The sequence below is a fragment of the Mizuhopecten yessoensis genome, unplaced genomic scaffold (assembly GCF_002113885.1).
Source record: "Mizuhopecten yessoensis strain PY_sf001 unplaced genomic scaffold, ASM211388v2 scaffold9541, whole genome shotgun sequence".
Classification (NCBI taxonomy): Eukaryota; Metazoa; Mollusca; class Bivalvia; order Pectinida; family Pectinidae; genus Mizuhopecten; species Mizuhopecten yessoensis.
The window spans coordinates 592,806-620,491 of record NW_018408099.1 but is presented as its reverse complement, the minus strand read 5'-3'; the positions used below and the strand labels follow the sequence as shown (position 1 = coordinate 620,491).

The 27,686-nt window shown below is 36.0% G+C and overlaps 3 protein-coding genes across 5 annotated transcripts in view; 2 read left to right on the top strand and 1 right to left on the bottom strand.

The window, feature by feature from the left end:
* Positions 1-8,095, top strand: part of LOC110458300 (snRNA-activating protein complex subunit 3-like) — a 12,664-nt gene extending 4,569 nt beyond the window's left edge. For both annotated transcript variants that reach the window (XM_021509945.1, XM_021509944.1), the window contains exons 2-9: positions 119-205; positions 1,167-1,266; positions 1,556-1,693; positions 2,410-2,550; positions 3,185-3,267; positions 3,920-4,084; positions 6,581-6,688; positions 7,285-8,095. In XM_021509945.1, the coding sequence (XP_021365620.1) occupies positions 119-205; positions 1,167-1,266; positions 1,556-1,693; positions 2,410-2,550; positions 3,185-3,267; positions 3,920-4,084; positions 6,581-6,688; positions 7,285-7,432 (970 nt within the window). In that variant the 3' untranslated portion in view covers positions 7,433-8,095. The remainder of the gene's footprint in view (positions 1-118; positions 206-1,166; positions 1,267-1,555; positions 1,694-2,409; positions 2,551-3,184; positions 3,268-3,919; positions 4,085-6,580; positions 6,689-7,284) is intronic.
* Positions 8,096-8,762: 667 nt separating this feature from the next.
* Positions 8,763-25,633, bottom strand: LOC110458302 (chromatin assembly factor 1 subunit A-like). The gene is made up of 15 exons (XM_021509946.1): positions 25,525-25,633; positions 23,253-23,318; positions 21,940-22,898; positions 21,228-21,404; positions 20,830-20,906; positions 19,278-19,359; positions 18,694-18,771; positions 18,385-18,513; positions 17,831-17,907; positions 17,548-17,722; positions 15,724-15,801; positions 15,286-15,390; positions 14,004-14,171; positions 13,135-13,267; positions 8,763-12,601 (listed from the first exon to the last, which is right to left on the bottom strand). The coding sequence occupies exons 1-15, from the start codon at positions 25,559-25,561 to the stop codon at positions 11,217-11,219; spliced, it is 3,726 nt and encodes a 1,241-aa protein (XP_021365621.1). The 5' UTR covers positions 25,562-25,633; the 3' UTR covers positions 8,763-11,216.
* A 165-nt stretch (positions 25,634-25,798) lies between these two features.
* LOC110458308 (endophilin-A3-like) overlaps positions 25,799-27,686 on the top strand; it is a 33,733-nt gene continuing 31,845 nt past the window's right edge. For both annotated transcript variants that reach the window (XM_021509954.1, XM_021509953.1), the window contains exon 1: positions 25,799-25,947. In XM_021509954.1, coding sequence (XP_021365629.1) covers positions 25,903-25,947 — 45 coding nt within the window. In that variant the 5' untranslated portion in view covers positions 25,799-25,902. The remainder of the gene's footprint in view (positions 25,948-27,686) is intronic.

Genomic DNA, 27,686 nt, shown 5'->3' with positions numbered 1-27,686 from the left:
CCCCCTTTTTTTTCGACCCCGGTGAAAATTGATTCCCACAACTAGAAAAATGGTTGATTTCATAATAGTACAGTATGTATATATATATATATATATATAGGTAATGATTATATTACAGAGTGGATACGCTGAAGAATGGAGATGAACTCCCTGATATGACTTTACTTAAGACTTTCCCAGAAGATGTTGATCTCATGACTGTCAAGTAAGTACATACTGAAACTGTATACATTGATGCTTCTTTTCCCCCCTGGCTTTGCGGCTTTAAATTGTTATTTTTACAGAGTTTAACTCTTTCATCACTGTGGACCACAATGGACTCATCCAGATAAATGGATGGTAGAGTCTACTAAAGTCACCTAGGGGTGAAAGGGTTAAACTATGATCCAGTCACTTTGCCTTAATGTACTACAATGGCAGTCAGGAAGACCTATGAGTCTTGGCATTTTTTATGTCAAAATTCCTTCTTTGGTAGAAAAGTGGAAATTTTCCTGAAGGTTGACAGTGAATGTTGGCTAAGACTCTATCCATATGTTTTGTCTAAATCTGCCTAAAATATATAATTCATTACCACATCAATAATGATATTTGAGTATTTTTTTTATATTTTATGCTCAGTTTTGTTCAGGCTGAGGAACCCATATTCAATCCATATTAATATTATTGTGCATCAAATCATATTGAATCAAATCAAAGTACCTGTGGTATGTTCAATATAAGACTGATTAAAATAATCTATGCTAATCGGTGTAGTACAAAGTAAAAGATTCCATGTGACAGACTGATTTAAATCAGATCGATAAATACAAGCAATATTATATGACTGTTTGTACAAGACTAGTGTACGCAAATTTCCTTGCTCATTTCTGCTATATGGGTCATCATCTATGGTCGGAAGTTTTGTTATTAAGAAAATGATGAAACAAGACAGAATATTTTAATTTGTTGACTGCTATATAAGGTTAATTGTTTTTCAGTTCTTCGCATTTATGTTTATCGAGTCCATAACAGATTCTTTCTAATATCAGAAAAAAATGAAATTTGAAAAGATTTTATAAATCAATTTTTCAGCAGTATATATATATTCATGAATGAATGTAAATTTACCAGTGAAGAATTAAAAAACCTTTTTCTTAAAGTTTTGCTTTTTATTTTGTTTCGTGCAGAATACAAAAAAGTGAAATGATTAAGAGAGAAACCAGTAGCCATTACAAACAATTTATCAACAAGAAGCTTAAATATAAAACAGTGCAAGAGAAGTTGTCTGTGAGTATTATGTATACATGCATGTATTATTAATGTCACTTTCTTAACTTCAATGTATAAAACACTATAGGATTACAAAATATAATGGTAATAGTTATGTGTAATGTGTCATAGATTTATGTAATGTTATATTCATGCAGTTATCATTTCTTACCACCTGATTTTCAGAAATAAATTTAATTGGAAAAGCATCATAACTTACATGTTAATGATCAACAAAAAGGAGGAACATGGTATTACTTCCTTTACAGTTCCCAACATCTGATCTTGACTGGTTCATTTGTTTTAGAAATTCAAAAGCGGTAATCCAGCTAACGAGTTTACGCAAGATGTTCCAAGTGACTATAAGATTGGACATGATGTTATACTTGAGATTAGTATACACACTGCCACATGTATGGGAGCCAGTGTGAATACCCAACCAAAGGTAAGGTTATGCACTCTCCTAGCCTCCTCGGTATGGGCGCCAATCTACCAGAGGTACTACCCATTCTTTAGGAAGCAACTGTAACATTGATTTATATGTTACAGTCATACAGTTGAACCTCCAGACACCACTCAGCTAATTTGTAATAATATAGATATCTGTAATATAAACATGATGTCATTAGCTAACACTAACTGCATCACAAGGTATTTTAAATATTCAGATGTAAGAAATTTCAGATCTGTACATTCCCACGCTATAAATGTGTTGTCTGCAACATCAGTTGAAGATATATATCTACGATATGTTCTAAATTAAGGGAGTTAATAAAGTTTTCATGTTGATACTGTCCCCATATCAAATTAAAGTAAAATATTAGGGGACCCCAAGTGTTTTAAATATGTCTCGTGACAGATTTTAATTGTTCATAGGGATATGACTGCTTTGGAAGGAATTCCCCTTCATGTCAAAAAGGTAGAGTGGTGAACTGGGAAGCTAGTTATAGCTTGTTCAATCTGCAATGGAAGCACACAATTCTCTTTCTGTTACAGTCTTATGTTTCTGTACCTGTATGATTTCAATATGATTACATGCCTGAGACCAACTTTAAAAAGTCAAGCAGTGAAACTGAAAATGCTTTGACAACCACAAGTCTGTGTTTATACAAGTATTCAAGTGATTAATTACAACAGCCTTTCTATCATTTTCTGCTGTAGCTTGGTCTCGACCAGAAGTTCCAGGTCCTTGGAAGTCAGCGTCTGACGGAACTGCGTGACAAGATCAGCTGTGTCAATGACCTCACAATAAGTGGCGACTTCAGTGAGAACCCAGACGATACCTCTGGTTTCTATGCTAAGGTATAACCACAGGCACACGATTATTGGTACATTGTACTATACAGGGCCCCGCTGTTCAAAGACAGATTAGCTTTCAAACTCTTGACAAAGTATTGCAAATATTTAATCAGGAATATTTTCAAAAATATTGAAATTCAAAACCATAACTACAGTATTAAGAATGATTGCCTGAATAAAAATCATAAAGTTATTTGAAAATTTCCAGAAATCTTTAAAAATTCACGTTTAAGATTGCATGCTACACTTACTCATTAAGCTATAACTAGGCATGACACAACCAGGCCCTGGAGGGAACGTAGGGTTGCAACTTGTCTGTCATTCTGTCCATCATTCTGTCCATCCATCCTGTTACACTTTGAACAACTGAGCTTTGGAGGGAAGAATATGATGGCAACTTGTCTGTCCGCAAATCTATCATTCTGTCCATTCATCCTGTTACACTTTGGTAAATTTTTCCTTTAAAATACCAATATTCATAAACTTTTTAACAATATTTTTATGTATTGTTAAAAATATTTACTACAGAACCTGTAGAGATACTAATAAATAAATTGATGGCCTTGATGACAGTTGTTTTGATTTGATAGAAATATTAATTACCCTTTATAGCCCTGTCACTGTTTTGAATTTCTAGGATGTATACAGATCAGGTTTTTTCTACATGGAAGGCGTATTTTACAATGATTTAAGAGAAGTGGATAGTCGTGACTACAGTAGGTAAGTTTACAAATAACATGGAGAGTGCACATAATATGTAGTTTATTTAACAACAATTATGAAACAAGTTTAATAAGCTTATTTGATAACTCTTGTTGACCTTAATTAAAGTACACAGGAAACCAGAGAACCTGGAGAAAAGCCACATAGGTGGGTAGATGACCCAATACCTCTTCATGTCCCTTCTGGGAATCAAATCCTAGTTGTCTTGGTGAACGGGTTGTAAACTGTCCACTGTGCCACGAGACTGCATGGAGATAATTATAATGATATGTAAAGCCACGGAATTGTTGATATGACAAATATATGAAAGTAACTAACCAATCATATGTTGGTAATCAAACAATTATGGTCCACTCATTATCAGCCAAGATTTTAAACCAATTGTCATTATTAAATCTGTTATTGTGTGCTGTGAAAGAGAGCAAGGTAAGAATGTCACTGCATTCAAGGGTGTCGATTTCATGTTAAGAAGATCAGCCCATGAGCAGAGTTTGAAAAATTCTACTAGCCCTACCTATAACTTCATAAGAAATATTCAAAATTTCAACTAGCCCTGACATGAAATTTACTTGTGGAAATGTACCTCTCTATTCAGTTGGAGCCTTCTGTAGGCACTGCATCTTCCTATAGGTCCATTTGATCTTTTCAGTGAAATTCGGAAGTGGGCAGCGGAGCAAGGACGAGGAATTGGCCCAATGACAGTTCAGGGCATGGATGATGTATTCTTTTTGGATCTGAAAGTGCGTCTTGGGCAGCCCTACCTCTATCTGCATCAGGGAAACTGCGAGCACATCATCATTTTCACAGACATACGGTACACACCAAGCAACTGCTGTCTATTTCTTATATCATCAATGTATGCATGAAAATTTAGACAGTTCTGATTGGCTTGAAATACATTCAAAACATCTAAAACCTCATTTTCACTTAATAGTCACCAAGTGTTAAATAATGGATTTGCTAAGCATGTGTGCAGCTGGACAAAAGTTTATCAGAAATTTAGCTGTTTGACAATTCATCCAGTTTGCTGTCATTTGGTTAAACAGTTAGCAAATGGAGTCTTTCGTTTATTAATATCCAAAGGGTTAAACTGGTTAGACCAGAGTTTTTCATTAATGAAATAAGGTCGGACCTAGTAATCTGATGCTGCTTTCAGGCAAGCCTTGATAAAGCCTTGCAAGGCCAGCATAGACATTTGCAGGTATGTCTGGATTTATACTCTAAAATTTTTACATTTATTCACAGACGAACCGCTTGACCAAGGGACCTTATTTTCTGTTCTTTAGTATCGTGGGGTCACATTTTTCACAAAGACCAAATTTATAATGTTTATATATATCATGCTACACACTTAATTGTTTAATATATTATTATGGCTTTCATATTGACAGGTAGTTTACCAGAAGGTAGAATTCTTAGAATTCATAGATAATGTTCCTTAACAAGAGTTAAGAATACTGTTCCTAGAAAACATGGGGTATGCTTCTAGAATTAATGGATTATGCTCCTAGGACTCTATAAGTAATAAGGGGAGGTAACAACAATTTATACATATGTTGACATTCCCTCGATGTAAGTTTTTTTTTTGTACCAATGGATATTTAAATTTGTGCATTTCTTTGAGAGGAGTGGTGTGAACAATGTTTTTGCACTAAGGGGCACAACTGCCATCAAAAATTGCCAGATCAAAATATTACTCACAGGTGTACAACCTCTGAGTGTTGACTGCATCAGTGAAGTTTATTGAAATTCAGCTGAAAACTGGAGGAGTTTAGCACACAAGATTTTTAGGTCACCTGAGCTTTGCTCAAGTGACCTATTGCTATCTGTCTTCGTCTGTCGTCTGATAACATTTTACATTTTCAACTTAAGCTGAAATACTGTCAAAGGGATTTCATTGATACTTCATTGATACTTCAAGGGAATGTTACTGACAACTCCCTGACCAAGTCTTGTTATTTTTCGGGTCGATCAGAAATCCAATATGGCCACTAGGGCCGCCATTTTAAAAAACTATTTCAAACTTAAAGTTAAGTTCTGCTTGGCCGATTGAACTGAAAGTTGGGAGGAATGATCGCCTCATGCTCCTGACCAAGTCTTGTTATTTTTCGGGGCGATCAAAAATTCAATTTGGCCACCACGGCCACCATTTAAAAAAAACTAGTTCGACCTTAAAGTAAAGTTCACCTGGGCCGTTTTAACTGAAACTTGGTAGGAATGATCAACTTCTGGTCCTGACAAAGTGTTGTTATTTTTCGGGTCGATCAAAAATTCAATTTGGCCACCACGGCCACCATTTAAAAAAAACTAGTTCGACCTTAAAGTAAAGTTCTACTCAATCTGATTGAAATCATATCCTACGTTCTCTACGTATCACGTTAGACGTACGATATGATTTTAATCAGATTGAAGTCTACTGGGCCAAAGTCAAGTTCTACTGGGCCAATTTAACTGAAACTTGGTAGAAACAATCAACTTATATTCTTGACAAAGTGTTGTTATTTTTCGGGTCAGTCTGAAATCCAATATGGCCACTAGGGCCGCCATTTTAAAAAACTATTTCAAATTTCAAGTCAAGTTCTGCTGGGCCGATTTTACTAAAACTTGGTAGGAATGATCGATTCATGGTCCTGACAAAGTGTTGTTATTTTTATTTTTTGGGTCGATCAGTAATCTTATATGTCAACCAGCGCCGGCCATTTTGAAAAACTATTTCAAACTTAAAGTCAAGTTCTACTGGGCCGTTTTTACTAAATCTTGGTAGGAATGATCGACTCATGGTCCTGACAAAGTGTTGTTATTTTTGGGGAATATCAGAAAACCATTATGGCCGCTAGGGCCGGCCATTTTGAAAAACGATTTCAAACTTAAAGTCAAGTTCTACTGGGCCGATTTAACTGTAACTTGGTAGGAATGATCAAATCATGGTCCTGACAAAGTGTTGTTATTTTTCAGGTCGATCAGAAATCCAATATGGCCGCCATTTTGAAAAACTATTTAAAACTTAAAATCAAGTTCTTATAGGCCGAATTAATGGAATGATCTACTCATTGTCCTGACAAACTTAACTTCAAGTTATGCTTGAACTTTTTTTTACTCAAATTTTGAAAGGTAGGGATGATTGGCATCATTATCTCCACTTCATATTTAAACAACAAAAATAAAATACTGTAGGACTCAGGTGACTGTTAAGGCCCATGGGCCTCTTGTAAAAAATGGGCATAACTCCCATTTAAGTTATGCCAGACAGAATTCTTCCCAACATTTCTTTGTTGGTGATATATCATTAAATGTTGTTTGTTTTTGGCAGTCTGTTCCACAATGATGACATCCAGGATAGGAGAGAGTACCCTAGACTTACATACAAGAGGACGTACAAACGCTCAATCTGTCGTGTGTGCGAGATCCATTCCTCTCGGTACGGTTCCAGTGTATCATGTATAACTGAAAATTTTCAAGAGAAATTTATGTTGGAGATTATGTTGCTTTATTTTGATTTAAATAATATTTTAATGCATTATTTACTTTATTATAACCAGCTGATAATTACCTGTTGGAAGCAAACATTGTAATGTGGAAATTTGTACAATTTATGTTATTGTATACATTTCCATGTACCATAAATTAAGCCTTTGTCAACTGAAAAGTCTCAAATAAAAGATTCAATTGTCATGTTACTAACTTTGCTTCAATGTAAAGAGCAGGTAGGCTAATTAGGATGGTTTCAGGAGTTGAGTTTTCAACAAAAGAAATATTTTAATACATTTTAGAAACGATCTATTACATGTAAGTATTGGTATGCAATTCACTTAAAGATCAGTCTTTTTAAAGTACAATTTGTATTAATAGACCATTCAAAATCGATTTTATAATGGAGTCGGTCAATTAGATAAATATGAGGACACACCAGAGCATAGACACCTTCCATTTGATGTAACTGTATTCAAAATTGTGTGTTGTTGTCGGGTACAGGACAGGTTTTATTACAGAAGTTGATATTCCTACTTACTTCAGGTGGCTGACATATGGTAGTGAGCATGCACCTGATGACCCTTCCTTCTTCTGTGACCAATGCTTCAGGGCCCTTCACTATGACAAAGACGGCAAGAAACTGGGAGATTTCAAGGCGTACAAGTACTTTGACAAACAGGCAGTGGTGTGAAGACTTCCTGTTGGTGAACAAAGGACTTGTCTTCCGTATTATGGAATACATGCAGGCCACTCTGCATTACCCCCTAAGTTATTCCATCATGCCAGCAAGCTATGTTTAGCTTCATGAATTTGAAGCCAGCAGTACTGTTGTATGAAAAACTAACGTGTGGAAACAGCAGCTTTGTTGGTGAAGTGTTGAGCTCCTAGAATGCCACAATGGTGTGTTCCGTGTCCAAGTGCAGACAACTACATCACTCCATCATGCAGGGAATTACAAGCTATATTCAGCTTCCTTACCAATTAATTCCTATTATTGGAGCAACCAACAGACCTTGTTTCAATCTTGGCCTGTAGGCTTCAAATGAACACCGATTGGTTTGCAGGATTTTTCCTATGAAAATACAGCTCCCAGAGTGCTAGGATATTGTGTTCAGGGTCCAAATGATCTTTTGTTAGTCATCACCGGCCATGACCAGTCGGACATAGCTAGGGGCTTGGAACAGTCACTTATCATCTGAAGCCATCCTCACAAAGTATTAGCATTGTCATTCAGGTACATGATAGTAAAGTGCTCTTTTTTAATAACAATGAGGAGTGAACTGGACATAACACTAGATATTTGTCATCTTACAATAAAATACTGCATGATTTACTTTGCAATTATTTTAGTTTGTCATCTCTTACCATGGAAAATTACTAGCCGCTTCCATCTTCAGACTTGGCTTGGGAGAGTAGAGCATCAAACTAGTAAATCAAGAGGTTCAACCCCGTAGTGGAAGCATTGGGTTGAAACATATGTTTCAAATGCTTCATTTAGTCAAAATCACTTCAAATCCATTCTCAACTTTTAAAGTCTTTGATGACATATGTACAACATGCAATAGCATCAAGTCACTAGACTCTAGTGTACGATTATAGAAAATTGATCGGTTTGCCCTGTCCGATTATAAATCCCATAATCGGTTAATCATTAAAATCAAAGTGTTAAATGATTGCAATGTAAAGTATGCATTGAAAGTTAATTGATATCAATTCATTTTAAGAGAACGTAATCTAATGTATAGTTAACATTTCTCCCTTTTGATGTAATAGTGTTCTAATTTTTATTAGGGTATTCAGTCTCATAAAATTCATCTTCGCTAGCCAAGTGTTCGCTTCGTAAACATGCCACTTACCCTTGGTGGATATAGCCGTGTTTACAGAGTCTTCAAATTTTCGTGCGGTGCCAATCGCTCGCACGGCTATATCCGCCAAGGGTAGGTGGAGTGTATATGAAGCGAACACTTGGCTAGCAAAGATGCATAAAATTATAAACCAACTATATATGTAATCAATGATTTATTATGATTTTAAACTGATTGCCCATCACTACTTCGCTCAGATGGGAGGCAGTTCATGACTAACATATAAAAACAGAAGACAAACTTTATGTATCTGCATGCTATTTTATTTTCACGGAAAATATCCCTTTCATATTTTAATCATATATATTACAAACAAATTTGGTATTCAGAGGAAAGATGAAGGATTGAAATGAGAAAAAATACATTAAGAGAGATGAGATTTACAGTAGAAGATGGGTTCCTGCACCTTTTCATTTCAATACAATATTATCAGTAATCCTCTATCTAGCATCTTTTTGAAAACTTCCATCTTGAATCACTGAAATGGTAATATCAAAATCTGCAACCTGGCTGGTATGAGGCATCTTGCCTGATCAGTGTTTGAATGCTTTTCCTCATTTGGATTATGAGTTATTTTCTGAGTAACAGTATTTCATTTTCACCCCCATCAAAATTGACCCAATTTTTGCATTAGTCATATATATACAAACCTAGAGTATGTGAATAGTGCATGAATTTGGCGTCTTTGAATCAATCATTTTTTTTCAATATTTAATACAAAAGGGTGAATATAAGCACTTTATAGTAACCACTGTGTTTATCCTGCAATACGCCTAGTGAGGACATCACATCATCTGGTTTCAAGTGGGTTAATTATATATAATTACAGGACACTGAAACAGCATTTATTGGTATTTTCACTGATTGTAACAGATATGGATAGACTTGTTAATACCAGGCATGAGGTTATTGCAAGATAAGAATGATGCTAACTCATTCACCCCTGAAGAACTATTCTAACCTTTGAATTGAAAGAGTTCAAACAAGTCTTCAGGGGTGAATCAGTTGGGATTTTAGACAAAAAATGCAGAAATTAAACCAATCATTATAGAGAACCCAATTTCATTTGATAGGCTGATGAATACATACAGATCATTTATATATAAAAAAAAAATTCATTGATGGAAGAAATCATAAATATCTTGAAAACACTTTGACCCAAGGTGACTGTTTTCTTTAGCTGGTTCTATACACAATTTGTTGATTAATTACATCATGAAACCCGCTTCAAGGATATACGTACATTACACATACAAGACCTAAGCACTAAGACAAAATATGTACACTACAGATTCTACATGTTGCATAGGCCTGATGTTAGTTTAGGGTTACCCTACCTATCATAATTTATACTACAAACCTTACTGAGAGTGTATGCCCTATTTTAGACATTCCCTTGAAAAGTCAGTATAATACTCCATTGGACAGTGTAAAATAGTTTTTTGAAAAATTATAATAATTTAAGCTCGTTTGTAACCTTCCGTTTCTCGTATCATTTCCTTCACAACTGGTTCTTTAAATACATTGCATCATTTTCACAACACATATTTCTCGCACACAAAAACATCCTGTCCTTTTATTATAAGGCATTTCTCTCCAGATAAAGCATTACCTAATTATCAGACAAAAATGTTGAGCTAGCAACTTTAATTTGCTTTCCCTGTTTGTAATATATATTTTTCTTATCTTCCTCACTTATATACTTAATTATACAAAAATGTGTACAAAATATAAATAAATATCTGGAAAATGGCAATGAATTGCTAGCAAAAAATAGTCCTGCCTCTTGAATTCAGACACTTGTTTCTAGATCAAGTGGCCGAGTTATATCTAGAACACTTTTGAATAGAAAAAATGATATCAATTTGGCCGCAAGCCTATCAGAATGCACATTTCTAAACACGAAACAGTTGTAAATTATGAAAATCATGAAATATGACTCAAAACTCTAGGACTGAATCATAATTCTAAGTTATCAATTGTTTTATAATCATGACACCATTCAAGTTAACATTTAATGTATGATTTTGTAAAGGAGAATAAGAATGATGAGCATGTGATGTTTTTTAATTGATGAAAACAAATATGGGAAATTTAAATTGTAGAAAGTAAATGGCAATATCTTATATTTGAAATTTAGATCAGTACCGTTAATATGGACTTCGAAATCACACCATGACTGCAAGCACACATACAGATTGCCATATAAGATATTTTTCAGATTTACAATTTCAGAAATTGCCATGTTTAACAATCGGTCACTCTGGACTATCAAAGTTTTCAGCATTTTTATTTGAAAAAAAAGTTTTTCGCTCTCAAGTATGAACTGCTCGCCACAATCGCTCACTCTATATTGCACTTGGTAAAGAGCTTTATCTTTAACATCACATTCAACTGTTCTTAGGAAACATACATGATGGCCATTTCATTTGTGCATCAAGTATAAAACGGTAAATCTTCCTACTGTTCAAAGAAAATTTACAACACTGGTTAATTGAGTTATCTTAGATGAAAGGCAATAAAGGAACAAATTATCAATATCTTGTACCAGTATTATCTTTATAATACCAACATTCCTTCACCAAAATCTTTCTGTAGGAAGATTGTGCATTAATCTATGACAATTGCATTCTCAGAATCATGCCCTCCCACTACAGAACTGACCATCTGATTTACTGGTCTGGCAGGTCCCTGTGGCGTGGAGCTCATTTTCACCATTTGTCCAACAGGATTCTGCAACGAGTGAGAAGAATTGTTTACTGACTTTGGTTGGTCCTGAGGCATGGTTATTAATTTGTTTATAGGTCTCACATTAGATGGGCTTTTGCCAACAACATTGAATGGCAATTCCGTTTTTACAGCTGTCTTTGACGACAGTGGCGATACCAATGTAGGGACTATCCTCTTCTGTTGGTTGTCAACTGGATATACCGATGGAGTCATTTTCTTTAGAGGATTACTTGGTGAGACCATTTTAGTAACTATCCTTTTCTGCTGATTATTAACTGAATTCACTGATGGAGTCATCCTCTTTAGAGGATTACTCGGTGAAATTATCGTAGGAACAATCCTGATTTGCGATTCACTTTTTCCCATTTGAGGACTCTGCAAAGATTTCTGAAGAAGTGGCGACAACATGGTAGGAATAATTCTCTTCTTCTGATTATCTGGAGATGCTTTGGCTGTTAGTGGAGATCCCCCAGGAAACATAACCTGTGGTGACATGGCCCTAGGTTTGAAATTGGGATGAGAGGGGGATGTGAAGTTGACCTGAGCTTTATGCTGGGGAGAAGTAAATGATGCTCCTGGAATGACCTGCATACCGCCATGCTGTGCAGCATTGATTGCTGCTGCCTGGCGCATGGCTGCCTCCAAAGCTTGCTGTTTTGCCACTGCCTCAAGTGCAGCCTGTTTCGATGCAGCTTCCAATGCTGCCAACTTGGCCGACGCTTCTGCCGCTTGCTTGGCTGCGACAGCAGCATGCTGAGCTGCTATCTCTGAGGGAGACATGTGTCTTGCAAACTGTGTAATGGACACCTTAGGTGTTTTGAGGGATGTAGTGGGTGTAGTTGGTTCTTCAGACTTGGGCTTGGGGGTTTCATTGTCAGTTTCTTGTATATTAGGCACAGGGAGGTCCGTCAGATTGTACTGTTGTTGAAAGTTTTCATGTACATACCAACATACTTTCTTGAACGTTGCACGCTTCTCGCGGACAGCTATGGACGATATCTTTAATTCCAGCTGACGCTTAGATATACAGTATGTGTGGACATCATCACTGATTTCAGATGTATCCATAGCAATCCTTTTTTCAATGGGCGTTTCCCCTTCTTTCACTTTCACTTCAGGAGTATCAACTTCCATTTTTGACTCTGCAGGTGATGATGGGGTTTGGTCACCAGAGACCTTTTGTCCCCAAAATGTTCTGAATCTTTTAATCAGCTTCTTGATTCCAGCCAAGTTTCCATGGACCAAGCGAATCAAATCTGGCATTGCTGTGAAAGAGAACAAAATAGTTTTAATTCTTTGTATCAGCATGGTCTTTTATTTAATATGGCGCCAAGTCTAGCCTATACAACAAAATTTGTTATAATTGACTTTACAACACAAGATTATATAAGACATCTTACTTAATCAGCCTAAGTGACCTGATGTTTTGCTTAACTTTTTATTTCCAACAATCATTCTCAGATTTCCAAAAAAAACAACACCAAAAAACCTTCTATATCTGCACCACATGCCAAGAATAATTCAACTTGAAAAGTTAACAAAACCTAATTATTTTAACTTGCTTTCTGGGCATGCCTTAAAGCAGTTTTGATGTGTTTCATAAAACTGAAATATTTTATTTAACAACGTTTTGCTTGTCATTACATTTGAATTGCTCAAATATTTGAATATAATGATAAGCTACAAATTCAAAAATGGCTGCTCCAGTATTGTGTGTATGACAGGAGAGGGAGTTGCTTGTATTAAAATTCTATTTGTGCTGGGGTTAAATCAAACACTTGAGTAGTAAAACTCTCACCTTCTTCGGGAACAGGTTTGATCATGCCATTTTTAGGTGTAGCACAATTCTTCTCCGAGGGTGAACTGTCCAGTTTAGTGTTCAGAGCTCTGCTATACGTGGTTGGTATAGGGTCAGCACTCAAACACACAGCCTGAAAGGATTACAAGGTAATATATTAAACAGCCTGTTATATTCTGGTCCAATACATTCTGCATCAGTCTTGGAATGACTAAATATAATGAGGCTCTCCAACAAATAAGGTAGTCTGGTGGCTATTTAAACTTTGTGCACTCACCTTTCATCAAGACCATGCATGATTTCTCTAAATAATTCCTCTCAAATTAAGAATCCCCCTGCTATTTTCATTCGGGCCAAAAAGAGTGATCAATATTTGTTTATAATAATTCAAAAATTGTTGTTTGATAAACTAAAAGTGATTTTCTTTCTTTAACAAGCCATTCGTATTGATATGTCTCGCCTATGCCCAACTTTGACCATCAATGCACATATCAGAGAAACAAACTTAAACGCAAATACTTAATGTTGATGGAAATGCTGACAAAGTCAATGTACCATAAAAGGTAGGCGACATCCAGCATTTGATGCATGGGGTTAGATGTTTAAGTTTGGTTGGTCTAGCACTTATACTTTCAGTGAAACTAACTTAAACGCAAAAATTTAATGTTGATGCCGTCGAAGGAAAAGCAACACCATAGTTTCGCTTCCACTTCATGATGGCGAGACAAAAACCTGTTTTCCTCTGGAGTGAGGAAATCTAAATGAATAGTAGGAGAAATACAATATCCTACACCAACTTAATGTCATTGTTAAGAGAAAGATCTAGTTCACTTTAGCAACATCAGCTTGCTTGGTCCTTTTGATATTACCTTGTAACTGTTAATTGTTTCTTGGACCTGTTTCTGGAGACTGTGCACAGCTTGTTCCCAAACACAGCCGATGATGATTGGCAGTGCGGCTTTGGTCTGGCGCTTCAGTTCACTTTCCCATGAATCAAGCTTTGCCTGTCGTGCAGCCTTCATCATCTCTGGGCTTACCTGTCACAAATCATCATCATAAGGACATACTTTTGTAGTGTATAAGATCAATTTGCATGCAAAAAATCATGTGGGATATTTTTTTCACATCCAGTCCTGCAACCTTTAAGTTTTTGTCAGATTTTGGAAAGTGATGCATAATTTTTAATTTAGGTGATTTCACAGATAACGTGATACATGTTTAAGGTTGTTGTAATCATGGATTGGAAATGCATTTATTGATTCAATATCCCTTCATAACCAACTAACCAGGTACGTTATGTTATACTTGTACATCAAATCTTTTGTTATTAATGCAAACACTTAGTTATATTTACATTTGCCCCTGCACCGTCCCATTACAACAGTGTTAGAGGGCAAGTGTAATTATATAGGCTATAATTACAACTGCTCGACTATAGTTACAACTGCCTGTTTCAGGTGTAGGAATATGTAAACAAACAAAATGGCCGCCTGAAATGTATTTTGAGGCAGGGCAAAAAATGGTTTTTGTAGGAATATGTCTTAAAAAAGAAAAATATGTAAATATAAAAAATACCTGGTTGTCTGGATGTAATTATTGTTGATATAATTACAAGTGGCCTCTGGCAAATCCCATAAAACCCGCTACAATAATTACATCCAGACAACCAGTTATTGTTTAAATAATGTCCGGTCCCCNTTCAGGTTTATCGTTTGATCATTGGATGTCTCACTAACACCCATCTCTCCATGTGATACCTAACAGAATTATCATATTTAAGAAAAATTGAATACAGAAGAATTAAAAAATTTTGTACTCAACTTTTTTAACCATAAAAAAATGTCTATCATGTTTTATACAGTGGTTTTAAATAATAAAATCGAAGGGTCTTCATCTCCCAAGTTTATATATTGCTACAGCAGACATTTAAGTATTTATTTAACTTCTGATCACTGTATTGTATATTGTAGCGCATCTAGTGGTGTTTCTTACTCCCTTTTTTTGTGTACCAAAATTTGAGCTGATTATTTATTTATACTACACTCAAGTATGAATATTATTTTGCCACTTTGTGATGAAGTCACTTTAAAGAAGAAAAAGTTTGAACTGAATCAATAAAAGATTGATATGAGGATGGACTACACTACACACATCTTCATCAGCTTGGCATCCCTCATCATCTGACAAGTATCCATGAGGAACCATCCAGTCATCTTCATCCTCCCCATCACCACCACCATCCTCCTCCTCTTCTCCCTGATGAAACAAATATTTATCTTTTATTCAACACGAACTTAATACACAGATTACAAACGTAAGAAATACAAGAGGTCCTATGGGGCTGTAGCGTTCACATGTTTTCATCATTAACCTACAGGTCTTTGTTGTAAGATTTTATAACCAGGTACTCTAGATCTACACCTTATTAAGCTGCATGCCAATTATCCTGACCCTTGGTCTCTTGGTTAAAGTCCTTTAAAGTTTTGAACACAGTTACCTTGTGGCCTTGAACATTTACCTTTTTGGTAGCAATAGCCTCTACAAGCAAAAAGCTTTATTGATACATTATAACAGTGGTGACAAACATACCTCTGATCCAGATAAGCTCTCTCCTGGCTCCTCCTCCTCCCATTCGTCATCACTTTCTACCTCATAGTCAAACAGATCCTGAAATACCACAGTAAACATGATCAAGTTCAATTTTGGGTAAAATTTATATACAAAGTACTCGAAACAGAAATACAACATGTACATGTATTGGATAACTTATTACTATTATGAGATTTCTTTGGAACTGCTTGTTGCATTCCCAGGCAAAATTGACAACATGCTCATAAATATTAAACGAAGGCTGTTTTTGAAGTGTTGACACTATGGTGTCAATATACAACTCTCAGGTAAGGTGTCCAAAAATATATTAAAACCGTAACAGATCACGAAGATAGGAAGTATAGCAATTCAATAACAAATGTCAATAGTGCAAAAAAACATTAATGTTTCAATAAATTTCAATGCCACTAGCCCCTACTCCAACAATGTTAGAGGTTTTACACGGCGAAAAACTTTTGACAGGCGCCGCGTAACCTCTAACTGCCCATAGCTGATTTTCCCGATGCTGACTATCACCTTTTCAAAGTTCGGACTAAGAAAGAGTATATCGTGTTTACATACATTTAAATGGTCAAAAGGGTCCAATAAATATTCCTTTACATAAATCCATGATTATATGGGAAAAATTTCATGTCAAAGACATAAATAATGAGTTTTTCCTCACTCGAAGCGAAGCAGACAGCATTTGCCATGATTTTTCCGGTTAATACAAAAATGGATTACATGTAATGTTTCACAAGTGGAATACAAACAAACTCCGTATCATTTCGTTCCGTTTGAAATCCCCCCTGATATTTTGTATTAATCCAGAAGCCATGTTTTAAATGTAGGTCAGAGATGTGCTACAACGACATGGACATGTATTTTGAGTGTTCTATTCCGTAATATACTATATATTTGTGTCTGTGACATATATATGAGATCTATATTATATAAACCGTGAGTAGACATCGTTGTCATGAACNTAGCCCCATGCCAGGGTCTAATAGGATTCTATGTCATGACTGATGAAAAATGGCAACTCAAATTTTTCAAATCAGCATGCAGGTTTGTACTGCAAATGCTAAAGGGACTGGGTAGATTTTTTAAAACATGGTTCTCATGTTATTTTTATTTTCTAAATGATATTTATGCCTCTTTCTGGTGGTTGATCAGGTATGTACTTCATTAAGACTTCTGTGCTTATCTTTACCTTCTCTTAACAATAACAACAATACCAGCTAATTTAGAAAATACACATGTTACGTAGTGAAAATGAAAGACATGCAATGATACTGGACTGTGCCAGCATGTTGCTTACATTTTCAGTTCACATACTTGAATGACAATATATAAAGCCTCGGGTGACAATGGTTTTCTCGGGTTGACAATATTCACCGTCACCTGCTAATGAATGTCATATTTATATCTATTTTGTTACACCAAAAGTCAATGTAGCTCAGAAACGGCAGCAAACCTCGATAATGACATCTTGTTTGTTGATAGTCTGCTGTTTACAATCGCTATCGCACCAGCGCTTGATGAAATTGGCTGCTGCCGTGAAACGTTCTTGTGACCATCACGGTGGGGAAACGAAGCGGTGCACGCACATTTTTTGCGCATGTGATATTTTTCACTGTCTCATGGCAATATCACCCGCGCCCCTTTAAACCAATGTATTTTCGGAGGGTGACAGAGATTTTTGTTTAATTTTCTCCCAACCAATCAAATAGCTAGAAATTCACTTGAGGTGTAACAACAAAACATGTTACAGGTACTCCATCACTGTCATACAATTCAGCGGGTTAACACGGGCATGTATACCTTGTCTTGTTTCCATGGATTCCTAGGACTGACAGTTCCACTTTTTTTCCTCCATGTGCCAAAGTAAGGTGGTCTGTAATTGGTGTGGAACTGGAGCAGTTTACAATGGTATGTAACCTTATTGACCGACTCCGAGTCGTGAACAAGCACCACATCATCATCCATATTAAGTTTCCTGAGAACAAACATAGACAAGTTAGTTCAATAATTACAGCCAGTGTCCCTTAAGTTGCAGAATAATATTCTCACACAGTTCTAGCGCTGTTTTAAGAAAGGAGGTTACCTGTCAACTGCTTTGTATTTTTTGGGTCGTATTTTTCCAGTTCTGAGCTCCTCAACGTACAGGGGGCTGTCGTGAGACTGTGTAAGGCAAACAGTATCAATAATGAGAACACATTTTTTTTTTATTAATTCTGTTCTATGATGCTTGCAGGTCCAATTAATTAAATATGTATGGCCCCATTTTAGAAATACTGAATTGAACTGCTCAAAAACTTTAACCTAGCACCTGTTCAAAAACTAGTAAAGTTAGCTCCTTAAAGGACCTAATATAGTCCATAGTTATGTTTACACCTAGATAACACTGGGATTGCCTTGAAAGTTTAAAATACTAAATAGCAACGGGAAAACTTGCTCAAAAACCTAAATCCTAAGTAGGATGCTAACATTTACTGAAATACATTAATTAGCCGATCCCTTCTTCAAATAAAGCTTCAAACAGCTCCATCACCAGCAGGAGCTAACTATGTATTGGCTAATGACATCTTTAAAATTCCATATATCTAAACTGGTATTTTAAACCATGTTCCTACATGGATTGATCTGTACATTACTGACCTGTTCGTAAGACAACTGGTCAAGTGTTGCTGCTGCTTCATCGTCCAATTGTTTTCTTGGACAATATGTTGCCAGTTTCATGTCCTTCTTTACTTCAAATGGCATGAACAAACTTTTAGTTTCATTAACCTGAAAGAAACAAGTTCACAATCAACTTATGGTTAAAACGTTTCTGTGGATCCAAAGGAAATTGTGAAGTTTATCATCTGGATTTCAAAAATAAAATTCAAATCTCATTGGGTTTTTTTACAGGTATCGTGACATTTTACTATCATTAAGTAGATCTATTCTTCATTAACTGTTTCCCACCTTTGAGACTGGAGAGACTCTCTGCTTGTTGATGAAGAAACTCTGGAAAGCTTGCTTTGTCTTTGATATCTTCTTCACCTTTAAACACAATCAACGATTTTTTTATGTTACAATACACATGAATTTACAGTTTTCTACAGTACTCAGAGCTGTTTCAATAAATCCCATTCATGGAAGACAATATAAACTGGTAAAAGTTTGGTAGCAGTCAGTTTCTACATGTATTATACTTTAAGTCCTAGCAACCTTCCCATGACAAAGAGGTTTACTAGGTGCCAAACTCCAAAATACTGACAAGGTTTCTATGCCTAGCATTCTCAACACCAGCATTAACATGCAAAACAATTCTTTACTTCAATCCTCTAGCCTTTGGTGTAAATTATATGACCCGAGCACAAGTAGTCCTGATCCAGTGACATTTCATTTACTATCCAGATGTTTACACTATACAACACTGGTTAGAGAATCTGGAGGACATACCACCAATTGGCTTTACATGTAAAATGTCTTCTGCAGTGTTGTTATATCCTACTTAGTAGAGTAAAGGAAGAGATTTGATTTCAATTTGATTTCCCGACAATTACTTTTTCTTCTTCTTCTTTCATTTTCTCTTCTTTCTTGAGTTTAAGTTCCTCATCTTTCTTTTTTTTCTCCTCCAACTTTGCCCTAAAAATAAAATACAAGCAAAAGTTATAACTCCAGAAATGCAAATTTGTTGCTTGCAAAAGATAGGGGTGGCATTTGTAATAATAATAATAATTTGAGGTTCTTATATACCGCTTTATCACAACTAAGTTCGTAGGTCGTCTCAAGGCTAATATCTTTCTCAACTCCCTGGGGAGCATACAGCTGGAGCTGCCATTTCGGTGCTAACAGCTAGCATTCAACAATTCTAGCGCTTCCCAACCACGTACTCAATTACAGCTGAGTAGACTGGAACAAGCGGAGTAAAGTATCTTGCTCAAAGATACAACACAGTGCCATGCAGTGACTTTAACATGAAACCCTTCGGTCACGAGCCCGGCGTCCTACCACTAGACTACTGTGCCTCCTACACTGCCTTTAATATATACTGGTACAGTTTTTAAAGCTACCTAAACCATGTTTATTTATATATCAATTGCGTTAAAGTTTATCATTCTTACTATCATTATTTCTCAATATTCAAAGATAAATAATAAAATTAGTGTGATTTGTGTGCTGTAACAATGCACCATAATCTTGCACCTTAAATATACAAAGATAAAGATTGTAATTCCATGTATTTAAACATTTTGAAACAATGTCTCAAAAATGGAATGGACCGTTTAATTGCAACAAGCATGAAAAGAACCACAGAAAATGTCCAAAGCTTACAAATTATGATTGTTCACAACTTGTAAACCATTGAAATAATAAGCATATGTATTGGAAAATCGCTTTAAATACTAGATATCTGTACATGTTGCATCACGTAGAATGGTTGAATCTTGAAGTTGAAAGTGCTTGCAATGCATATGGATGCAAAAGCACAGGAAATAAATGATCTGCATATTAAGGCTATTTCATAATTAATTGTATGGGGCAGGTGGGAGGCACCTGCATAATTATATTAGGGGTGGTGGGTTTAAAACCAGATCTACCCATCATTCCCGATATTAAATCACTTTTAATATTTTATGGCTGGGTAGGGGGAGGGGTCTTTGAAAAAGTGCCACCTATTCCTCCCATACAATTATTTCTTATATAATTAGCTGATGTTCTTTTTACGCAGGTAAACTTTTCTTAGTATGGTCCAGAACATTCATATAGGAAAGTGCAATGTTTTCTGAAATAATGGGGCCAATGGATCATTCTTTTTCCTTTTTCCCCGAGTTTGGATTATCCCAATATTTCTTTGCATGATATTTGTAAAGTTTCTTTAAATCTGAAACACACAAGTGGAACATGCAATGCCAAAATGCTGTCTTTGAAGACAACAATAAATTCTAAATTAATGGGGCATATATGTAAATTACATGAAAATATATCATCCTAGTGTATTCATAAGTGTATGTTTGAATATGTGACGCAGAAAGGGAAAATAAATATCGGACGACTATAGTCACAAGACTAGAGTACTCCCTCTTTGACATATATACTTGGAATAACCCTTACTCGTGTTGTTCTTGTTTTTTCTTTTTTTCTTCCTCTTTTAACTGTAGCTTTTCCAGTCTTTCCTTCTCTTTCTTTTCCTGAAGAGAATATAAGAGATTCAAAAGTGAAATCGACAATATTCTGAACAATTCAAAATTACTTTTAACTCACTCCTTCATTTCACCCATTAAAAAAACACAAAAAAACTTCATAGAATTTGTAATTCACTGGTGATGGGTCAATATTCTAATATTGGTTTCCTTAACTTAACTATTTTCATTTATTTTGTTATTATTTTTTGACGATAGAAACTATGGGAAAATTTTGTACGTTCAGTTAATTATAAGTGCGATGCTTCCTATAATAGATAACTGAAGCAACACACAAATATATATGCCAATAAAAGAGACATCAGAAACCTTTTCTTCTTCTTTCTGTTTATCTTTCAGCGCTTTTGCTTCCTCTCTCTCTTTCCTTTTCTCTTCCTTTTCAAGACGCTCCTCCTCTTTCTTTAGTCTCTTCTCCTCAAGTTTCTTTTCTTTTTCTTCTTTGATCTTTTGCCTTAGATCTTTTTCTTTCAGTTTTGCGGCAGACACCTGAGAAAACGAGGGTGATACAATAAATGCATGTCAGTTTCATTAAAATTTTCAAAGGAAAACATCACCCACAATATTGCTGTGAATATGCTTTAATATTATATATATGATGGTACATGTGTCCATACAAAATATTGTTGACAGACACCTAGCAAGCTTAAGTCATACCATAATAACTTAATAATTTATAAGTGGTCACGACAAGGCCCCCAAATGAAGTTTCAAAAATTTGCTATGAAAATATAGGTAGGACTAGTACTTTTTAAAGGATTGAATTGTACACATCTAGAGGGGTCTGTAACTAGTAAATACAAAACATGAAAATGGTTCTCAAATGCATGCGTTGGCTAAATCAGAGTAATCTGATGCTCTAGATCTATAAACATGTATGACTTCTAAAATAAAGTTCACATTGTAGCTGATCAAAGAACCTGTATATGAGCTTGAGCATGACAACAGTTCTATGACTAAAGAACAGTCATAAAATTTATTGTTTTGAATAAATCCAGTTTTCTGATTTGTTGATTATCTATACCTTTGTCCGAACAGCTTTCTTTCCAGACTTTGGTGTGCCATCACAGCCATCACTGCAGCTTTCTGGGCTCTGTGACACAGGTGTCCGAGGACAGGGAGGTTTCACTGTGGACGTTGGGCTTGACGAAGTCGTCTGGTTTACTCCAGCTTCAGGGGCTGCTGATGCTTGTTGTTTAGTTTTGGCAGGAGTGTTGAAATTTTCCTCTTGTGATGAAGACACACTTTCTTCATTCATTGAAGCATCTTCTATTTCTGTTTCCTTTGCAGAATCTTCCATTGAAACATCTTTTTCATCATTTGTTGAGACATCTTCCGCCACTTCAACAGAGACAATTTGTTCATTCTTGGGTTGTATTTTTGAAGTATCCTCCTTTGGCTCTATGTCTTTTTCATCTTCCTTTATAATTTCTTTTTCTGGAGAACACGATACTGCATCATTGTCTGAATCTTCAATTGAAGTCACCTGTACTGTGTTCAGAGAGGTCTTGTCCGACCCCCTTGGCTTTTCTGGGCTAGCAGAAGTTTCCTCCACCTTAGGGGTATCCAGCACAGGACTTTCTTTACTCAACTCTTTTTGGACATCATTGATCTTTTCCTGTTTCTCAGCAACATCATCAGACGAAATGTTTTTCTCTTCAGGGTCGATACAAATGATACATTCGTTAGTAGAGCTGATCTCCTCCTGAGGACCCTTTCTCACGAATCGCTCCAAGGTATTTCGAATACGGTTTGAAAATCCAATTGGAATGTTCTCTGCCTCGGAGCTTGAGCTGACTTCCGGATCATGATCAACCATACACTGGGTAAGGGGCTTGTTCTCTCCAGATGGCTGGCGCTCTTGTTTGTGGTTCTTGTGTAGTTTGGCACTAGGGGATTCGCCATCAGAGAGTTTTCTCTTTTTGGGTCCCTGTGGGGAAACAATCTGTGGTTTCTGTTCCAAAGGTTTGAAAGGTAATCGAGCTACAAAATAAGAAAAGAAAATCAACATACAATACTTGTTTACTGCTATGCAGTCCCTACAAAATCGCTATGGGACTGTCATGCAATAGCAATGCTCTATGTAGTAGAGTTCAGTAAGTTCCCAATTCATACTGTATAGTTAATTTTGCAGGGAATCAATTTTGTGCAACAGTGCTAAATCAAAACTTCGTGGTCACTGGCTACAATAGGAATACATGTACAGTTAGGTTAGATAATCATGGGACAACTGTAATCACAAGCATGTCCAATTTACAGGTGGGTTTTAGCTTCCATTTTTTAAAAATTCAAATGGAGACAAGTACTGCAAATTCTGCCTTTCGATCACATACCAACCTTGTCTTAATTTCTTGGAAGGAGGACCATCACTTTCATCTTTGCACCCAAGGATGGCTTTTGGATCTGGAAGGAAAACAAATTTTAATTGTCTCATAAATGTAAATTTAAATCATTCTATCATTAATATCATAAGATACAGACCTAGGACTTTCAATCCAGTTGAGACCATCTGGAATTTTTGACTTTCCCCATTTAAATTGAGCTTTTGACACATATTAAAGGACAGAAATAAATAAATGTTGAGAGTCAATACCGAAAGATCATGTTTTGACAACAAATTGAAAGCTCATGATCATAAAGAGAAAGACTTTCAGATCCTCAATGTTTAGTCATTTCTGAAGTCAAATGACATTTTCCCTGAATTTTCAAGGGTCAAATTTAAAACTCTAGTCAAATGGACGTGTCTTTTTAACCCCAGAAACTTATCAAAGCTCACTTTGGAAAGTCAGAAACATACGGTGGTTTTAGAAAGGCCAGGTTTCTTTTCCTCTAGCCATGATACTCAAATTTGTGGCCCAAATTGAAGAAAGAAATACCATTTCAATGTTGTAATTGCACTTTTTATACATCTGAATTCAAAGCTGCATAACAACTGTAAGAAAACTTCTTTGGCCAGTGTTACCAAAATCACCTGAATGCACCCCAGGATTTTAAATTTGGGTACATGTAGATAGAGAAAATATATTTTTTCCATTCTGACCATCATAATCCAGGATGCACAAAATGTTAGTGAAACAAGAACCCCCATACTTCGTTGACAGTGGTCGGTGTCGCTAGACATGGGCACCAGTTGCTAATTGCATTCCTGTTTCTCCTGGAATTTTTTCTTTATTTCTTAAAATTTATATTTTTACTTTGCTTATATGGAGCAGGAGTTCTGACTTTCACTAAATGCCAATAAAAAACCTAGGGAAGGCACAAAAATCTAGGGTCGGTAGGGAAACTGTAAACACATTTGTTTTGTCCTAATAATGTACAATGTCATCTGATTTTTTTTGCTCAGTTGTATAGCCGAAAAACAGGCCGTTTCCCCTGGCTAAAAAGTGCCTTATTTAATCCCATGATGACCAAAAGAAGAGGATTTTATTCCCAATTTCAATAAAAATGCTGTGTTTTCCCAATCCATAAAGGAACAGGCTGTTTTAAGAAGAGAAAGATACTAAACAAAGAAAATGATGACTGACTACATTTCTAGAATCAGATTTTTTTTAATTTCATACATATTTTGAATAAGGACTTTTATTTATGGGACAGTTGGGTTTAATTTAGTCAAACAGTATCTTATTTAATTTAAGGTCATATGTAACAGCTTAAACAGGAAAGGAAAATCCCTGGGGTGTATAATTTCATACTTAGGTTACTTTCCTGCATAACACTTTGAAAAAACTTAACTTTAAAAATTGCCTGTTTGCAGATATCCCGACTTCTCACAATTTTTTAAAGTGGGAAAGCAGGAAGGGAAATTTTTTTCATTCGTACAATTTTTGTATATTTATATAAAAACAAGACCAACTTTCCAAGGTGTTTTCTTTAAAAAGAAGAAGAAAAACATTGGCTTAACTTCCAACCATCAAAATAAAATACAAAATTTCTGAAACGAAAGTAATAAAATATTAGTCATTCTTGTAATGACATCAAAATACAGGATTGGGAAAACCTACAACTTGCGTATAATATGCAAACTCGCCTATCATACGCCAGTTGAAGTATGGATTTGTTACTAAAAATAGTAGGCGAGTTTGCGTATTATACGCAAGTTAGTGGTTTTCCCCGACCTGATTAAGCATTTAATGTATTCTTGCATGACAGTTTACCTATGAACTTTTATCGTGACCAGACAAAGCCAAAGGGGCGCGAGGACGCCGTTATTGCATGCGACTTACTCGCTTTTGAGCGTTCTGATCTGTTTCATTTCAGAAACTAGTCAGACCAATTAGTTCTCTAATTAGTAAATTGCACGCATCCAATCACTTTTTCCATGCAACTTGAATACCGCTTCTATCCAGAAATAGCATTCATTCATGACAAGAGCATTAAAATGTTTCCTTTTACAAAGTAAAACATGTTTTACATGATAAAGCAGTAAGGAATTAACAATGACATCAACATTGCCGCCTTGAAAAAATATCGTTCATGGTGATCAAACTAAACACCGCAGAAATTATTGACGGGAATGCTACAAATCCATATGCAGCAGTTGTTTAACAATTTTACGACAGGATATCCCGTTAACAACACGTCAAGTGCTTTTTTACACAATATGTCTTACCATTCTCAAAATTATTCACACAATCAACCTCAGCCATTTCCCCTCTGTTTATGGTTTCTCTTCGAAGTTGGCGCGAATATTGGGCGCTCGTCGTTACGGACTAAATATCTTTCAGGATACTGTATGGGTTTTAAAAGGACTTCAAATTATTAATTGTAATATTTAACAAAATGGAATGTTTTAAGATTAAAAATAAATTTCTGAGTACGTATTACATTTTTTTAAAGTGAAATATATACTATTTTAATGACCTTATTTGCTGCCGCGCAGAGAAACGTCACGGTGGGAGTAAGTCAGTCCCGGCGACGTAGACACAGGAGCAACGAATCGGGTTTACTTTTCAAATATTAGGTTCGAGTACCCAAAAACACGACAAAAATGTCTTTGGCGGGTCTTAAAAAACAGTTTAACAAGGCGAATCAGGTAAAGTATAAATTCAACTCATTATGTTTAGAAACCAAGCGATTGAGAGGTTTGACAGTTTATCAATCATCATGTCAATGAAGGCTTGCATGTTTACCTTTTTGTCCGGACGCCTAAATGTAATACACGAGAATCTTGCTTGTTACTGAATTTGAAGTGTTTTTCGTTTAACTTTGTAAGGAGTATATTAATATTAACCTCTGACATAATTGACATGTTTGTTATTTTTACAAAACGGGCACTGTATTTGTCTTATGGTGCTGTGTATTGAACAAGTGCATGGTTGATAAAATTCACTTTGACTCAATTTACTAGACCTAACTTAGAAATAGGCCATAGTTTTCGGCCTGTGTTAACCCCGCGGTCATATTTGATTTGTATGTATTTATTGTCATTGTCAAACTCAAATTGTTTAATTTCAGATCAATGAAATCTACATAAATGATAATATACTCTCCAGTCTTTGTTCACAGGGTACTGGGATGGGTTTTTTGGCTCATTACAATTAGTGGCAAAAACACATTTTCAGCTCAGTTGTCAAAAAGTGTCTGGTATCTTATGGAATGGTGCCCATCTGACCAACTTCAATTCATAAGACATCTTGTCATGATATATTTGTCATATAACTTTGTGGTATTGGGTTGGATAATGAAAAACGAAGTATTTATTAGCTCACCTGAACAAGGTGAGCTTATATGCCATACCGTTGCGTCCGTCCGTACGTCAACAATTTCTTTAAACGACTTCTTCTTCTTAACCACTGATTGGAATTTATCTAAATTTGAATGGAAGCATCCCTAGGTGATGGGGATTCAAAATTGTACAAATGATGGGGCTGACCAACCAGGGGGCTGGGGCAAAAAGGGGGCAATTTGGCTATACTGCTTTAAGCGACTTTTTCTCTGGAACTAAGAGATGGATATCAACCATATTTGACTGGAAGCATCATTAGGTGGTGGAGATTCAAAATTGTACAAATAATTGGTCTGACCTCCCAGGGGGCTGAGGGGCGGGGCCAAAAGGGGTCAATTTGGCTATATTGCTTTAAGCGACTTCTTCTCTAGAATTAAGAGATGGATATCAACCATATTTGACTGGAAGCATCACTAGGTGGTGGGGATTGAAAACTGTACAAATCAATGGTGGGGCTGAGGACGGGGCCAAAAAAGTGTATTACATGGAAATGGTTGAGATCCCCACACCATAACCATGGTATACAATTGCTGAGTATAAAGTGAAGAATGCTCATTTGATTCCAGGATTGCTCTAGGGTCTGGCCGCGCCCTTGGAGACATAGTCCCTGGGCCATAACTTTAAAACTGTTGGGAACCCCACCCCAAAACTATATATACAAATGCTGGGCATAAAGAGACGAATGCAGTCATGATATCAGAATAGACCCTGGCGTCTGACCGAACCCCTTGGGACCTAGTTTCTTAGTCACAGCTTGGAAACAGTTGTGAGCCCCACCCTATAACCATATATACAATTGCTGTGTATAAAAAGATGATTGCACATATGCTTCCAGGATGGCCTTAGGGACTGCCCCACCCTTGGAGACTTAAACCCTGGGTCATAACTTCGAAATGGTTAAGATCCCTACCTCAAATCTGTATATACAAATGCTGGGCAAAAAGAAACAAACGCAGTCACGATATTAGCCCTTATCCCGCCATTCACTCATGTGTATATATACACACCACTGCTGTGTATACAATTTGTGGGATACCTCCCACTGC

Excerpts from the sequence above, each read along its gene's own strand:
- LOC110458302 (XM_021509946.1), bottom strand. The coding sequence starts at position 25,561 with ATGGCTGAGGTTGATTGTGTGAATAATTTTGAGAATG. Across the intron at positions 15,391-15,723 it reads AGAGCTTATCTGGATCAGAG|GGAGAAGAGGAGGAGGATGG; the intron begins GTATGTTTGTCA and ends TTGTTTCATCAG. Across the intron at positions 13,268-14,003 it reads AAACAATTAACAGTTACAAG|GCTGTGTGTTTGAGTGCTGA; the intron begins GTAATATCAAAA and ends TAATCCTTTCAG.